The following is an 18,096-nucleotide window of genomic DNA, read 5'->3' on the forward strand; positions in this document are numbered from 1 at the left end:
GCTCCCTTTGCAGGGGGCCTAAGAAGTATCGGTTAATCTGTGTTGGAAATTTTCTTGTCAATGTCATAGAAAATACCAATAGTGACCTCCTTGCAGGGAGTATTCTGAGAGCGGACTTGCATACCATTGCAGTCAGTAACATGGCGTAAGTTCTCCAACGCGGCCGCAATGTTCGACATTTATAACCAGGATATTCTTACGGGTGTTAGTTCTCACATTATTTACCTCATTTTGCAACAGCGCCGCGAGTTGCAGATACATTTTGCCTGTTCAGGAGGCTCATGTCGCTAGTGGCGAGTACAGGTACAAAAATGGTGATGAATGGCTCGGGGGTTCGCGTAGCGTTTACAGTGAACGTGCTCAAACTGGATGTCATGCTGAGCCCTGTGGCTGTGCCCGACCTGGAAGCTGTCGTCAGAGGATCCATCAGTGCGAACCGAGTATGTATGATGGTGTCGTTGGTGTTAGTGCTGCTTGCGTCGCCACTTCACTTCTTGCAGGCGGCCGCTGCGTACGCTGCTGCATCAGGAGGACGCGCGTTGGGCTGTGCGTTTATTGGATACGCGCTGGTGACAGCCTTTTGCGGCGAAAACCGAAATAATAAAGACGAAATAAGAGAGAGTTGAAAGGCAGGACTTTATGCAACGAAGGCACTGCGTCGACATCAAAAGTGACAAAAAACAGATTTAGAGAGAGAGAGAGAGAGACAAGAGAGGTTAATCAGACTTTGTTCATTTTGCTACCCTACACGGGGGGGAAGAGATGGGAGAGTGAAAGCGACGAAAAGGACATGGGACTAGGTAAATCACGTGCGCTTTCGACGTGGAACATACCTGCAGTCGGGCACTCAAGTCTGTCACCTTCATGTGCTGTAGAAGAGCTAGTGCGGCTTTCTGTGCTCATAAGCAGTGAGGCCAGGCTCCCAGGACCTTTGTTTCGGTAAAAGGCCGATCGTCTGGTCCCCTCAAGGCATACTGGAATATAACATAGAACAGTGGCAGAGGAAAGGATTGATAGTCTCCTGATATCTGTCCCTAACGCACATGGCTAAGTCACCCTTTCCGATGTTATAGCCATACGATTCAGTGAAGGTGGCTCCGACTCACCATCGACACAGCCGTTTTGCGTCGTGCTGCGCTACATTCGGTGGTACGTGCCACCGTAAGGCTAGATCCAGGCTGCACAAGCGACGGTTGGAGTTTTGCATAGTATTTCAATGACTCAATGAGATATTACCGTGACTGTCATGTTATCTATCTATACGCTCGATTCAAGCCGCTTGCCACGTGTTTCTGGGGCGCGTCACGGGCGTGTCTCCTCTTCCTGACGTTATCTATCTACCGTCCAATGCGAGCAGTGCAGACGTGGCGCATTCTCCCACCAACCCTTTCCTTTATTTCGGATAAGTTAAAAGGTAAAATTTATGTAGCTTACTTGCACAGGTAATGCATGGGGCGGAACTATAAACAAACGAAAGAGGGCACCAATGGTTTCCCCACGTGACTCCCTTTTTTTTTGGTCGCTCATGAACTGACGTCCAAGTGATAACTCAAGAGTGAATCTAGATTTGCCAATGAAACTAGAGATGTGCCGGGTGTTGAATTTTACCTCTTAAAAGGATTCACCCATTCACCAGAACTCTCAGGGATCCCGAACTCTGCCGAATTCGGGCCCCCGTGCACAGCAACCCGGTCTGGCCGCGTCCACAATAGCATTTCACATCTTGCGTTCATATGCAGCGTGTTGTTGTCGTTGCGGTTGTTTTGCTTAAATAGTTTGGAAGTCAGCAGTTGTACGCCCAAGTACCTTCGTGTCTCGGTTATTAAAAATTTGCGTGGACTCTAAGGACAGATTACGAATGACTAATTAGGGAAAATGCACTTTAAGGTCCTTAATCATACATAAAAATCACACGTATAAAGGCTAGGCTTCACCAAAGGAATCGTTTCCTAACGAAGAACAATGCCGTATTCGATCAGTTTATCTTGAGAAGGTGGCCCACGAGGACAACTTAGCCAATCAAGGCGATTGCGAATTCACGTTACATATTGCGGCACTGCAGGACCACATTATGTCATGTTTCACCGCCCCGTGTAGGATATTATGCCGACACTGCGCGTTGCAGCGCCGAGATAACGAGCCTTGCATGTCAGGAGACGATCAGGAAGAATTGTGCCCCACCGTTGCCGGCAATTATTCAGGGGAGAAACCGAGAACTTCGGCGGTGTGTGCGCCAAAACGATAAGCTTAACGAAACCCCGCTTGCCTTCCCCGAATCCATGCGGGAAAACATTGTGCCAACGAGCATCGCAATGCCAACGGCTCAAAACCAGACCTCTGTTTCACACGTTAGATTAAGGACTTTCTTATACACCACTGCTCTTTCAGGAGTTCGTAAGAATAATGAGCAGTGACAAAGTACTTTTTAGCATGAAACTTGCGTAAGTATTAGTGTCGGTCCGTTTTACCGGCGTAAAGTCACTGAATGCACTTTAACCGCGCGCAGTACGTTTAGGGCTAAGGTTATCATAGAAGAATGGTCATTTCAGAAGTTGACCTTTCAGGAACAGCTTAAGCAAGAAAACAGGTGCATGAGATGAAAGCAGTAATTTACTTGTCATTTCGATTTCATATATGGGCGCACCCATTAATTTCCAATGAACACTTTCAGCATTAAAGTAGGCCAGAAAGATAGCAGGAACAATACTAACTTGGGCGCTCGTGCGAACACATCAGCCACGTAATAATCCAACTGTGACACTGATACGGTGGTCTGATATAATAATAACCTACCGTTTTACTGCGGCAATAGTTAAGGGCTCAAAACTGGGGATTATCTGAGGTACAAGCAAGCAAACAAAGAAGATGGTGACCTCCACGGCAAGAAAATTTTGATGTCGCAGTAAGTCAGTTCAGAGCGGAAGGTGTCTTGGAAATCTGCTCTTTCTTTTTCTTTTGGTATTGGAGACCAAAATAAGTTGTGGTTGACGGCGCAAGAGGGGGCAGATTTCGAAGGCGGTGATGAAGTGGCGTGAAGCACGCGAAAAATTAATTAAATATGAGTGCAGTTAACGTTTTCCCGAATTGAACAGCACACGTCCCGGCCTCATCAAACAAGAAGCCTCGAACTACAGCTGAGCATTCAATCTCAAGAAGCGTATGAAATCTTCATCCGAGACCTGTTTTGTTTGTTTGCAACACTGTTGTTCGGTAGACACCTCTTTAGAACATACCCCCTGACAACGAGCAAATAAAGAACGACGGGAACTGAAGCTATAGAGCAGAGTGAATCGGACAATAATGTGTCAAATCACAGGATAAGTAAAAGAAAAACGTCATTCTGACGCACTTTCATTGAAGTTCTTTGCAACTTCATGGTCTCCAAGGCATTGCACAATGAGTTAAGACAACCTGCTTACTCTTGGCCATCGACTACTGGCTCTCTGAGCTTGGTCGCTTGCGTCTGAGAGCAGGCAGCATGAGGTTATGCTTAACTGATGACCAAAAACCAAGCAAACAAATGGTTTTAGTGTTAACTGGCGTTACCTTGCGACGACGGCTACGTTCGTGTGCGAGAGCGCGGTGTCTGTTTTTCCTTAATACGTCACTTCCGCACGCTTCCCCATCGACTAATATAGGGTAGAAAACCGGGTTTTCTGTTCTGTTGGGGCATCCTCACTTTCTCCTTTCTTCTTCAATCGAATATCTTATATCGCTGTGCTGTTCTATATGTCTCGAAAGTACAACTAAACGCACTCCTCCAACAATTAAAGGAAACAAGCTACTTAGGAGCCTACAAATTACATCAAGATTAATAAAACCTGCAGAGTAGGTCCTAATAATATGCTTTGAAAAATGTCGCTTGAAGCGTATTCATGGAAGCCATAAAAAATCAGGCTAAGCATTGATCTCGTATGAAGCTTCGCACACGAACATTCATTAAGAGCGTGGTGTTCGTGGGTGTCCGCGGGCAGCAGCCAATTCTCAAGTTGCAATACCCTCTCAGGCTGGTGATTGTCGCAGAATGTCTTTACTATCGCTGGTTTTCATAAAGGTGATCTACTTCTGGCTTAATAACGAGAAGAATGTATAGTATAACTCCTCGGCTTTTCATCCGTGACCTTTCCCCGTTCATTCTTCGCACGGGCAAAATCCAGCCACTTCTCTGCTCACAGTCGCAAGCTTTCACTCGCACCCACGGCAGAATGCGATACCTGCTTTGGGACGCTCGCTCGCATGCCAATACGTGGCGGCAGCGCCGCTCCCGCCACTGGCGGCTGTTGGTTATCCAACTGGAAATAATTCACGAACAAGACGACGCCTTCATGACGTCACTGATGAGGACAAATTTGAAGAGGGAGAGGGCGCGGAGCTGAGAGGAGGAGGGTTGCGGCTGAAGCCCTCCTTTCCCGCTTCGCATGCAAGCGGGATGTGTTCGTGCTCTCTTACGGGTCCGCTGGCCGCGCGGCGACATTGACCTAATCGCGGACCATAACTCGCTGAAGTGTTCCTTGTTTACGAAACGCGTGTTTTTTTTCTGTCGCATTTACCTTACAAGCTGATATTCATTTTTGAAGCACTGGGACATCTCTCGTACACACCAGCGCCAAGCAATTATAAAAAGAAATATTTATATAGTAGATCGTCCTTAACTACTAACATTCGCTGCCAAAATGTTACATTTAATTTTTTCGTGAAAGCAGTCGCTTTGAAATTTCTAAGTTGTGGTTAAGCTTAGAGCTACGGTTCAAACACTCATAAATAATAATAAAAAAAAACTTCCACCTCAATGAAATGGCCCAAAACCGTGCGTGAGAACTTGCCCGCCGCGATGGTACCACGGCCTCTGAGTGGCTGGACATACAGTTTAATGACCCGCTACTCACTTACCAAGAAATCCCCTCGCACTATCGAAAAGGCATAATCAAATACCCGCACCCGCACGCCAAACTCGAACGCGCACAGGTGGCCGCGTTTCGAATGCTACAAACGGACTCGTATTTGTCACGAGGCCTACTGAGTCGCTATAACTCAGACATCCCGGCAAATTGCCCAGACTGCCCAGAACGTTATTGCTCACTCTTGCATATGCTATGGCAATGTACCGCGTTACCAAAGGGCCCTCTCACCAGTGAGCCCGAATGGCAAGAAGCACTCAAAAGCCCGGACCTCAAACTCCAGCTCAAGGCCGTCCAGAGGGCCCAAGAATTGGCGGAGCGTCACCGCGTTCCCGTCCCGACTTGGGCGTCGCTTACGGTTTCGGCCCGAGGAGCTACCCGCGTGGGATCTCCAACGGCTTAAAACTCTTCAGGACCTCAATAAAGTTCTTGACTGACTGACTGACTGACTGACTGACTGACACCATCATTCGTTAATATTGTTCGTGAGTTGTGAAGTAGAACAACTAAAGCTGGCCGATTTCTCAGTCAGCCAAAACTGTGCACAAGTTGAACGTTTTTGTTTGTATTCACATATTTCGTACTGAAAAAGGACTGACCTGCACGCTGTGCGAAAGTGCCAATTTGCAGAAGCAACGTTCATTCACAACTTAAATTTGTACATAATAAGCGAACATAGATTCCAGAAGATTCAAACCAATGCGAAAATTATTAACCATCCCGAACTGGTCACACCGAACTTCACTCTATCGCTGTGCTATGAGGGTGCACATATTTGTGTCTTATAGAAGGTTGAGTATAATACATGTATTTCACTGACAGTATAGAATTAAAGACCCACAGAATTTTATGCTGGCTACAAGCATCTGCATGAACAGAAAGTACCTTATAATTGCTCTCATCATTTGAACTACATGCCTTGGCGGTGTTCCACACCACTGAGTTGACGAACGCAAGCGTCCACAGATTGGATCCACGTCTGCAACTTCGTCTTCCACCAGGATTACAACGAGCGGAAGGAACACTTCTGTGACGCCTGTGGCTCGGCATGGCATTCACGAACGCCTATTCATTCCGCATTGGAATGGCCGACAGCCCTACTTACGACACAGCTGCTGCGAGGAGACGATCGAATACATCCTCTGTGACTGTTACCGTTACAATGGGTCAAGAAAATGGCTCGCGACTGCGCTCGAAAAAGTGGACAATTGCCCCTTCACCGAAGAAAAGGTTTTAGGACACTGGTCCAGACGGGTTTCGGCACTGAAGGCCTTAAGGGCTCTGCTCAAGCTTTTAAGGGCTTTTGAATTGTGCGACCGTCTTTGAATGTCGTAGTGCGTAGCATCGCGTTATTGTGTGAATCTTTTTCAAAATATTTTTTCTCTTCTTTCCCCTTTGATTCATTTTACCCCTTTCCCCAGCACAGGGTAGCCATCCAGTACTTACACTGGCTAACCTATCTGTCATTCCTCCCCTTTTGTCTCTCTCTCTCTCTCTTGGCGGCACATGTTGAAAAAGAGTGAACAAATTGTATATCCCAACCAACACGCACTCAAGCCCTGCAGTGCAAGTATTTCACCGGCAGCAGATTGGCTGTCAGTCCACCCACACCTGCACATAACTGGTTTACTCATGCAAAATGAATACCTGCTCAGAAAATATAGCGAAATACTTGCGCTTACCTTTTGTCGTTATGGGCAACCAGAGCTGAAGCTTCGCATGCCAACAGCAGCGCCGTAACACACAGCCTAACGAGCGGTGGACAGTTTTCAGTAGCACACAACGTAATTTCGTGCCAGCAAATTTACCGAACGTCCCGAGGAACACTTTTCCCGGCTCCTCACGTGACAGGAAACCGACATGCTAGGACGTAGCAGCGCATGCGCTCAACGCAACGCGCATGCCCACGGACAGAACTTCGCTGGCCACATCGGGCCAAGTGAACGTCCATGTAGGCGCGCGTATGTTGTCGCTAAATATGCTGGGCGATCTTCGTAGCCTCCCTACAGGATGGTGTCGCATATTTTAGTTGCACACTGAAACCAAGCTGAAACTGTCGTAGCGCCTCCTGGCAAGCGCTGGTTCCCCATAGGAAACTTGAAAGACTCTGCAGAACTGGAAATTCCGTTGTTAGAACTCCACAGAGCCGCACAAGACGTGAAGTCCTGCTTTAGCCATCTTCATCAAGTGCTTGGTTGTTCCTGCGCATTCCGTTCCTTGCGCGCCTGATCAAGCTCCTCTGTCTTATCTTTCCCATCTTCGCACTTGGCACGACAACCGAAGCAGATGACCGAGCGCGATCCGACTTGTTTTATCGCTGAGCGAGTGGCAAGGGTGAGCGGAGGCAAGCTTGACGGACGCACGAAGTTAGCCACTTTCCGCGCTTCACTCGATTTAAAATTCACAAAAAGAGAAATGCCAGAACAAGTAAACAGAAAGAATAGTTTGCCCTTCACTAAGGTTTCGCTATTTCCAAAAAAAAAAAACTTGGGAATGACATGAAATGCGAACATCAACATCTACTTCGTTCCGCCAGATATTCGGATGCCCGGCAACCGCTAGGAGCGCGAACGTTCCTTTAAACCGAAACTCGCACTCGCCTTCCGGGGGTTGCCCGCAGTATACGGCGTGCGGCCGCGATGCTATTGATGCTATCACTGTATACGGAACGTCACGGCGACGGCGGAAATGCCCCTAGAGGGTCCATATAATTCTTATCGCAATGAAAACATATTGCGCGTCCGATGATAGGACTTGCACCGAGGTCCCCCAGCGCAGTAGCTCTATACCAAAGAGCAAATGCGCACACACCTAACGACATAAAAGACCCTTACAAGTCCTTCCATCGTCGAAGCTACTGCATCGAGACGCTCGGCACGTGCATCGCGTCGCATAGCAACTGCTCATTATAAAAAGCGACAGCGCGCCAGTTTCCTGCATCCTTCCAATTTGCATCCTTCCATTCCATACCACATTGAGACGCTACGTGACATTATACCGCCTTCCAGATCTGTCTGGGTTGGCAGCAAAGGACGAGCCGCCCGGCCGTTTCGAGTTATGTAACACCGCTATTCACGACAAAAAGCACTACCCACGACTGTTCATGCGCAGCCGCGTGTCTTGCTGTAGTGCCTTCGCTGGATTGTAAAGTGCAGACGTGCCACAGCCGCACAATATGACTAAGCTTTGAGGTTTGGCCTCAACAGTTATACGAACAGTCCGAGACTCAACTGGGACAGAAACGTGAACTTCGGTGTCGTCGGCTATTGACAAAGGCAACAACGTGTCGTGTCTACATTAGACAATAATTTTCATAACATCGATTACCATATGGCGCCAGATCTGCAAAATATTAAAGCTAAGCTTACTTTGCCCCTTCCACGCACTTTGAAGGATCTCGCTGCTGGCTGCTCTGGTCTTTCCAATCACATGACTTGGTCCACTGAGTATGTTTCCTTATCCACGGGCCGGAATAGTCAACTTGGGTCACTGCGTACGCGCATCTGAGCATGTGGCACTGAGTACATAAACATTCTTGGCCAATCTTGCAGAATTGGGAATGTGCCATTGAGTAGAGAGAGATGAAGAGGAAAGACCGGGAGGTTAACCAGATATTAGCCTCCAGTTTGCGTGCCATTGACTGGGTACCCGAGTAGACAAGCATGTAAGCAGGAAAGCAGACAAGCTCGCAGAACAGAAAATTGAAGGAGTCAGCTACATGAAAGTGCAGAATTCAGCATCAAAACCAACCTAGAGTGGCGAAAGAACTAAAGGGAACAAAATGAAAACACAGAGTCTATTGGGCGAGGAGAGTTGAGCTACAGAAAAGTGCAGGCGAAATGAAGCGAATACATTTCAGTAAATAGCAAAGAAAGCTACGCTAATAACCGACTCCTATGTGTGCGCGGAATCCGATATTTCTTGTTTACATGCCGAACGTTTCGCATGCCATTTCAGTTACTCGCCATGGTAATCTGCGGATAGCCTTTTACACGTGGTCAAATCAAGATACTTGGGCAACAACCGAGATGAACATGGTTACCATGATCCTGGTTACTGCCATGCATTAGGGGTCGTAACGAAGAAGTCATGTCTGGGGTATTTCCCGAGGTAGCGTGTTTACATTTTGGCTTGTTGTTGCGGAACGTCTGGGTCGAGCCCATAAATTAAGACCGGAAATTCATTTGCCGAGAATGGTCCATACTACGATGCTCCAAAGCTTGTGTTAGTGATGAGAAACCTCTTCGACGCAACGACTCCGGTCCTTCATTACATTTCAATAAATTCTTGCACGCAACCAAGGCATCTCTTTTTTATGCACCGCACAGCGTATGGAAAGCGTCACTTTTGTATCATGTATTTGGCACTGAACGTGATGGCTTAGTAAAGAAAGTGATAGGCCTATTGCCGTAAACTACACGATCACTTTAAGTAAGGACCTGCCGTGTTTCGCCATTTCAACCTCTCATGTCGGCGTCTTTCGCTTTCATGTATACGGAGAGTATGTTCATCTACGCTGAACGAAAGACATGCTTATTTCATACATAATTGAACAACTTTATTCGAGCACTAACCTGTCAACACTGGTAGGAAAGCGTATTAGTACAGAAGATTCTCCATGATCTCTTCGTTGTGCGCAATACTCAGGTACAAGAATGGCGGCAGCTTGCTTAACGTTGTCATACTATAGTATACAGACATTGGGGCCGGAAGGCATACCGATTACCTTTAAGTGCACACCAAATACAATAGCGTACTTTTGATATGATGAGAGGCAGGCCACATCCTCGAGCCGTCTATTACAGTGCCGCAGAAGGCCTGAAATGGCTTCTTGAAAGCACACCACGACAAATGAGCCCTACTGTCAATGATGCTAAGGAAGGCCAACGACAAATTTGGTACTTTGGATTGAAACATGTAATCAACTATGGATGACTTGTAGGGTTTGCAAAAAGCTTCGTACTCATATTTGGGAAAAATAAAGCGAAATTTCAACTTTCCACAGACAACTTTCCACCAGTTGGAGCCGAACACACAACCTAAGCATGACGTGCATGCGTTGCTCTACGAATTTTCCTAAATGGCCTCTTTTTTACATCGAAGCTGTGTATCGTTAGCCGATTCGTCCGTCCGTCCATCTGTCCGTCCGTCCGTCTGTCGCCTGTACGCCGAAAACTACTCCGGCAAAAGCCCATGCATATGTGCGAAAAAAGAAAGAGAAAGAGGGGCGCGCGATTGGCTGCGCTAGTAGTGACGTCACTGCTCTCTGTCGCAGCCGAGCGCGCGAGCAGCAGTTTTTCTCCGGCTCCGAAATGGGCAGCTACGGGTCATACGTACTCCTGAGGACCAGGCAGCTTTCGATCAGCAACACCGCGAGGAGAACCGGGAAGGAGCTCGTCTACGCTGCGCCGATGCTGCATGCCGGGCCCAAGAACAGGCTCGTGCAACCGAGTGCAAGCAGCAAATGCGTACCGAGTATCCGGCAGCCTACCAAACCGTCGCTTAATGAACCGTCGAGATTAACCAAGTGCTAAACACCGATGCCGCACGTTTCAGCTTCGCTGGTTAATCATCTGTTCGGAATGCTTTGGCCAGGATTATTTTCTTTCTATTTTATTGGGGATATGAAGTTGACTACGACATTTAACCCTCATTCACAATTCGTTTCACACTTCCACTCAAGAGACAGTCATTTCTGCTCCTTTTCAATTCTATCCTCTCCGATTGTTCTCCCTTTTGTTACCAGATCCCCTCGTGTTACTACATGTAGTGTGACCGGCTTCAGTCCCTATACTGCATGTCATAAGAGGCTCTCGGGCGGAGCAATTAGCGGCAGCTTTTGCAAGGCGAGGTTGGGCTACAGCAAGGCACTATTCCTTCTATCCATTAGGAACAATTACTTTACGAAGGTAGAAAAAATTAGTTAGTTAATGCACAATTTAAATTTCAAGTAATCCAGTTTTCTATGGAAGTGTTTGGTAGGTAATAAAACCGAAACTAAATACCAACACCACCAAATAAAAAAATAAAACTTTCGTGGGATTCCCAGTTGGAGGGTTTCGCAATAATTTTTACCGACCTGGTGTTCTTTAAATACAAAACAGTGGAAGAAGAAATCTGGTTACCAATTTTGATATGCACAACAAGATACTAAACTACTTCAAGGAACAAGGGCCTGTGAAAACACCCAAAATTATGAGATAATGCGGAAAGCCTTACTCACAAATGATTGATGGTGACTGTTCATTAAAATTAATTGATTTAATTAACTGCCGCACCTTCTTGGTTTTTCATTTGATATTGCTAGTAGTGTAAAGCGTAGCACGCGCGTAAACAGCAATCATGGCTTATACTGGAATGGGGAGTGTTTAGTTTTCCTGCAAGCTTCACTCGGTATTTTATACTATGATCATTATACGTGAATTTATAGAGTCGGCAAAGTCTAAACTTGTATTGTGATCAGACATCGACTATTCGAAGTGCTTAAACGGTGCATTAGTATGAGAGAGATAAATAACTTTACAACTAAAACGAGAAACTAGTTACAGAAAAAAAGCGCGCAAATCTGATGAAGACGAAGGAGTCACAAAAAGAAAGTGCTATGTGTGTCTTCTTTGTGCCTCTCTTCATCCTATTTGTGAGTTGTTCCCTTGTAACGATGAGCAACCAACAAGCCCTACAGGAAATGATAAACGACAAAGTAATTCTTTTCTTACGTCACCGTATTCATGAAAGTTGTTATTGTAAAAAGAAGCATGCTATAAATTCAGGTAGAAAATTATAAAGGACTGCATAACAAAATATTTGTTCGTGTTGCAAATATGGCACAATCTCAGCACCAAACAAGTAGCGCACTAGTTTTTCAGTCGATGCGTAGGTTGCACGGCAAATGTTCTGAAAGGAAAATGCCTTGAACAACTCAGGAACCCCTATTTGGGCATTATTTCTGATGCTAAAGGGAGAATTTCCTTATTCCTTTCTTTCTTTATGCACACAACATCGTATTTCTGATTTCATTACTTCTCACCATTAAGCCGTTCTTACAAGGGCATTCCTCAATGAATGCCGATACTTGGTTTGTGTGGTAGGAAATGTTTACTACCGAGAGACTAATTTTGGCGTAAGAGATATAATGTACTGAATGGTCAATGTTAGTGTGAGTAATACGTCAAGCGTAAAGGCAAACAGACCCAACATAATGTTTAGTGAAAGTCCTGAAGATGCAGTCTTCCAAAGCCTAGTACTTCAGCCTGCGGTGCTGTCGGACAAGATTGATAAAAAAGAAAAATATTCTGATTCACGACAAGACAGTGACGTAGAATATCGGTCAACAACTCTTGTTCTTCGTTAAGAAATACACAAATATCTGCACCAGGTCTCATCCACAGTTAATTTTACATTGCCTATATTGACGATTTAGCAGTGTTCGACCTTCACTTCCTGCCTTGAGGAAATAAAATTAACAAGCTGCGGAAATCACTTGCTCATTCAGCAAATGTGAACGTATTGTTATTCTTTTAGGCAAGCCAGTAAATAAATAAAGCTCCCAAACACTCAGCAGCCGCAGTGCAAACGCTGACAGTATAATACTTGGAACACCGAAGCTCTGAATGCGTTGAATTTTCTCGCTTCCGCGACGGGTGCCTTCGGGCGTATGCGTACATGCATGCGCTAGCATGGCCTCCACACTGAACCTCGCAATTCCAAGCAGCGCGGCCATGCCACCGAAATAATTTTTTTTCCTTATCTGCCATACAATCTACTGCTGAGCTGTACGCGCTATTGCGCAAGAAAGCAAGACAACAACAACAACAAAAATCCGCAGGAATTACTCATGGCGAACACACCACTTGCCGTTTGTGACAAAAAAGTGGAGAGACTGTGACAGAAAAGTATAGTGAATGAAAGAATACTAGAAAGATAGAGTTGTTTCAAAGGATTCATGGGAGAATGAACCAAGGGTGGGCTGCCTTAGCCAAGCGCGGTTTCGCGCTAATCTATATTTTCTGTTAGCTTCAAGGTTATGCAGAAAATGTGAACTGCGAGAAAACGTCCGCTCAATCTTGCCTTCCACTGATGTTGAAAAGCGTTTCTCATTGTACGCTTGTCAGGAGGCGCTTCTATATGGGAGGGAATAAATATACGATCGATATCAATTCGAGGATGATGAAAACGGTCGGGATTGTGCAACAGGCCCTTCAACCTAAGAGCTTCCAATCGCTTCGCTGAAACCGCCTCAAGCGAGACAAGCCTGCGAAGACGCAACCTGCCAGCGCGGCTCTATAATTGAATTCATCGAAGAAAATGAGAAGAAAACGTTTTGCATCACCAGTCGACAAACTGCCCGCGAGAAGACAGCTGAGGTTGGCTTCGGTTTCAATATGTTGGGGGAGTTCGTAGAATAGGGCTCAAAGGACGGTGTTACTGAGGATGTTTTAAGCTTTGTTAATTGTTTCTCCTCTATAGAAAGTTTCTTTACGTTCAAACACTGTGTCACATTTCTATAAAATGTAAGTCTTAAGCGTAAGCGCTCGCTACTTTCCTATCGAGAATGCTGTGTCACGCTGATCACGTGCAAGCCGTTCGTAACTTGGAAGTGCCGGGCTGGCAGCGTTAAAGAAAGGAAATGCGGGCAGGACAGACGACAATTATTGTTGTGGGACAAGACACGACACAAAAGGTGCAAACTTTTTTAAAAGTGTACGTCTGTGAAATCAGTGTTGAGCGAATATCAATCAGTGGTGTCATGAGTGGAGTACGCGGATCTATGCGTAATATGAAAAACACTGCAGGGGCACAGCGCCAATAGATGCCGCCCTCGAATGCAGGCTTGTTTAGTCATTCTCTCACTCACGGGCTGTATACGAGTAGTCTAGTGGTTTTCACCAATCATATGACGACTACAAGTCACCCTATATCATTTTTTTTAATTCATTGAGCTTATTTTCTGTCTGTTATCTTATAACGGTTATGTGGTCTTCGTACGCCTTTATGCTCACAGCTAGATATGGAATATCTTTGTTTAAAAGCATAAGTTCACATTTGCCCTACATATACTATATTGCGTCCCTATGGGCCTACATTTAATAAGTGTTACCACAACTGTTAGCATGGCGTCACGCGTGGTATGAAGGTTAATATGTGCTACTCCCGCGCCACTATATTCTACGTCCAGGCCTGGCAAGAAAAACAATAACAGCATAAGATCGCTTCAGCGTGTTTTCGTTCAAACGGCTGGTGCACGGAAGAAAATACGCTTACTGCGCAGCACAAGCTCAAAGATAAAAAACGTGTCGGTAAAAACATCTCGTGCTCCTCTGTTAAATGATGCAGCGTAACAGCGCAAGTGGTGCACGTAATCTCCCCTCGAGAGCATCATCACTATTGGCTTGATGAACCTCCTTACGAGGGCCTGTCTAACGAGCCGTATGATACCAAATATAAATGATGAACGAAAGCATGGTATGTACGTCCTGTTTTTCAGTTGATCGCTTTTTTTTTTCAGCGGTGAAGAGACGGTGTAGCGTAGACGAGGTAGAATGGACGAAACATGGACACGAGGCAAAGGATACTCGCCAGATGCGGCTCTCCATCTGCACTCGAGCAGCGTTCCATTCGAAGTCCCGAACGCTGGTGAGTCGCGCAACAGGCGGTTTAGATCACTAGCGTAGAAAAGGGGAGAAAACCGGATATTTCTTAACCTATAGCCCATAACCGCGAAACCCTTTCGTCAGGTAGATGCAGACGGCATTTTGTTCTTCCAGTAGATATTCTGGTTGCGCAATGTTGCGGATATTCTGTTTGCGTGACACCAATTATCTGCAATACCATCGGGATTCAGCATCAATTGAATTCCGTATCGATCGTTTACGGGCAAATCGCCTTTGAACATAGCAAACCAGACAAGTAAACTTTGCAGTTAAGAAAAGTTCGTCGCTGGTCTGGGGTTCGACTTTCGACAAAAGCCTGTCTTCAGTGGTTTAGTCTGCAATCTGAATTAACGAGGAGGCTAGCCGATATACATGTTAGTGTATGTGCACGTGCGCGTGCACGTGTGTGAAATTGTCTGCCTACGCTACAAAGCTTATGTAGTATCTACATTACAAATGCGCTACACTGGTATGCCAAGATGGCGTACCTACACGCCCGTATTACAATGTCGTTCCGGCCAGCCCACATGAGGTCTTGGAGTAAGAATGTTAAACGAGCATCTCACGCTCGATGCAACAATTGACAGTACCAGTTCTTGATCCTCTGAACATGCACATTGTTTGATGTGTTCACAAAGATGTTGGCACTTGTCAAAGGCGCCAGCTGCGGCTGCGCCTCCTCCATCGTTGTGGTGGCGCCTCCACAACTACAAACTAAACATTCAGCCTGATTGACAAAGAATAAATAGCTGAGGACTATTCGGTGCGAACGATTGACAAACGCTCACAAAACGTCCTAAAATAGATTCCGACGTGGTGGTCTTGTCCGAATTTTCGGGTAACCTCCAGTGTAACAAAGAAGATAAAAAAAATAAACAAAGAAGCAGTTAAGACATTAAATTCACAGAACTCTCGCACAACAAAGCGTTTTCACTCGGGTTGCGTCTGCTAAACAGCAGAGTTACAATGCGCCGCGCATCGCAACATGGCTACAAACATCGTGAAAATCACCATGAACACACGACTTTAAGCATGTGTTCTGCATAGTGGTGCAAAGAAAAGCAAGCACGGATCCACCCCCTTTACACATAGTGCTCAAAAAGACCGACGTGATACCATTCTTCGCAAATTTGATAGTTTGCTTTAGTGGGACTTCCTTGATTTGAGCTTGTTCATATTTTTTTTTTTTGCTAAAATAGGAGGTTGCTTCACCACCCAGGCTCTCTTCTTGAATTCCAAGGGCAAACATCGAATACATAATCTAAGCTCGCCGACCAAACCAATTTGGTAAATGGAGGGTTTGGAGAAGGGTTGCTGCCTTTATGTGCCTTATTTAGCTTTTGAGAGCATTATATCCTGCTTAGTAACATCGTCTCGGCTACCAGATACGATTGCTCGGGTTACCAAGCGTTTATTCAACGTCTTCCGTATGGTCGCGTGCACTCGAAATACTGGCTAGCCGGAAAAGCACACTCCAACTTCAAGTATTTATTTTTTTTTCTGTTTAGTTATTGGCCGCTAGCTGCTAGAAGAAAGTTTCAACGTTAAGTTCCCAACGCACATGAAGAAGAAACAGACCATAACTGTGCAAACGAAACAGAGTTCAAAAGAGTCATGGGTACCGTTCCCGTCCCCGACAAAGCGCGGGAACTGATTGAATCAGAGCGAGAACTCGGGGCTGCCCGCTGTGGGATACATAGTATGTACCCTGGCTGATTCAACATTTATTAACCGCGGTTCGCTGGCTCGATAGAAGGCACTGGGTTCTTGCGCTAGGAATGAAGAAATGCAACCACCAACAGTGGTCCTTATCATTTATTCAGTTTTCGCTATTCCTGCTGTTGTGAAAAACGGTTACGTGGCATTGTGGAGCTACGGCGCGTAGGGAATGCTGTGACCTCGTTCCTCTAGAGCGCTTTTCTTGTGCCCACGAGAATCCAAACGGAGTTTTCTATGACTGGGACACTTTCGCTGATCACCTATAAATGAAGATGGTAGTCAGCCCGGGATATGCTCGTGTGTATTCTTTTACTGGCAGGTAAACTCAGCGAGTATTATATTATAGTTAGTGCTATTATAGTTACGAAAATCACGAGAGCCCAAAAGCGTACAGATAAACTCCTAATATACGTATCTGTTTAGTAACTGAAAGAATAATTATATTTGAACCATTTACAGAGCAATAAAACCTTGCGAAATATATATATATATATATGTATGTATATATTATACGCTCGAAACTTACCTACAACATTGAATTTCCATCGCTATCAGTTTGTTTTGCCCGACGAAAACCTCTTCGATGTCTACTATTTGAGCGAATAATGGGATTTTTTCACCCCGACAAAGGATAGATCATAATCCGAATTTGCACAAACTTGAATATTTCCTGCAGTACCACCAAATGCCTACAAATGTCTACATCGTGTTCCTCCTAAAGCACAGTTTTGTTGCTTTTGTTTTGTCTCGATTAGCTCGACAGTTCTGAAACGACGCGGTGTAATACCCCACATAGCTCCAAGACGCAGTTAACAGAAATTCAGTAATTTTCCTCAACTCATGTATTTACCCCCCCCCCCCAACTCTTTGACATATTGAATGTCAATTTATCAACCTTCATATTCGACACCTGCTTAAATTTCCATCAGGCTAGCTCCCGGTAATTTTCGACGCTTGGAGCCGACGTTTTCTGCTGAACTAAGTCGCAACAACAGCCCCGCCATGGGAAGCCTACGTCTGTAGGAGCCATTATAGTGATTACAATTAACTGTTAGACTGATAATGAGTTATAAACGTTCAATGAGAGACTGGCTTAGACGCACGTCTCTAGTAAATGTTGACGTGAAGACTGTGCGAAATGTGCCTGCACGAGAACGATTTGTGTGGACTCGCTTACTCCTGCTTGCAGACGTCTAAAGTGCGTATCCACGTTTTGGACACCGTATATGTAGTAGCTCATTGTACAATATCATATCGACCTGCCGTCTACTTGTCCCTTTGCTTCTACCTCTCATTTACCCTTACCCACTCTGGTAAAAAGTATCAGGATAGAGACACGCTCTCCAGGCCGACCCCCCGTCCTCCTTTCTCGTTATTAAAATGTCCTCCTCCCTGCTGCTAAAGACAATTTTTTTTTTGGCCCTTCCACGCGCTTTGTGCGGATAACTGTTGTAATCTTGGAGGATCCCCGAGAGAGCGTAATCAAACGTCATGGCAGGGTGTCCCGATTCTTATGCCGGTGAAAGATATGCGTACTCGAGAGGGTTCCTCAAACGGGCCAGTTCCTGAGACACTGCACCGTCCCAGCAACTAAACACCTCACAGCTAAACCAACAGAGCAAGCGCATAACTGCCCCCAGCAGCAAATTTTAGCAGGGCTAACGAGAAGCTGTCGCTTGAACGTATACCTGACCTCCGGTGGCCTATGCGCAATTTTGTTTCCCAGTGATATGCTGCAAGGGACCACAGAGGCATAATGGACAAGAGTTTCTTTGTGCTGCTAAGTGTTTCAGAAACATTTCTCTCCTGCATAGTTTCCTTTTTAATAT

At 45.6% G+C, this 18,096-nt stretch overlaps 1 protein-coding gene across 1 annotated transcript in view; it reads right to left on the reverse strand.

Moving 5' to 3' along the window:
• The window catches only part of LOC135902476 (uncharacterized), an 867,879-nt gene that overhangs the window by 279,322 nt on the left and 570,461 nt on the right, over positions 1-18,096 (reverse strand). Inside the window, exon 5 of the mRNA XM_070531982.1 lies at positions 834-974. Within this exon, the coding sequence (XP_070388083.1) occupies positions 834-974 (141 nt within the window). The remainder of the gene's footprint in view (positions 1-833; positions 975-18,096) is intronic.

This window comes from Dermacentor albipictus, chromosome 1 (genome assembly GCF_038994185.2).
Source record: "Dermacentor albipictus isolate Rhodes 1998 colony chromosome 1, USDA_Dalb.pri_finalv2, whole genome shotgun sequence".
NCBI lineage: Eukaryota > Metazoa > Arthropoda > Arachnida > Ixodida > Ixodidae > Dermacentor > Dermacentor albipictus.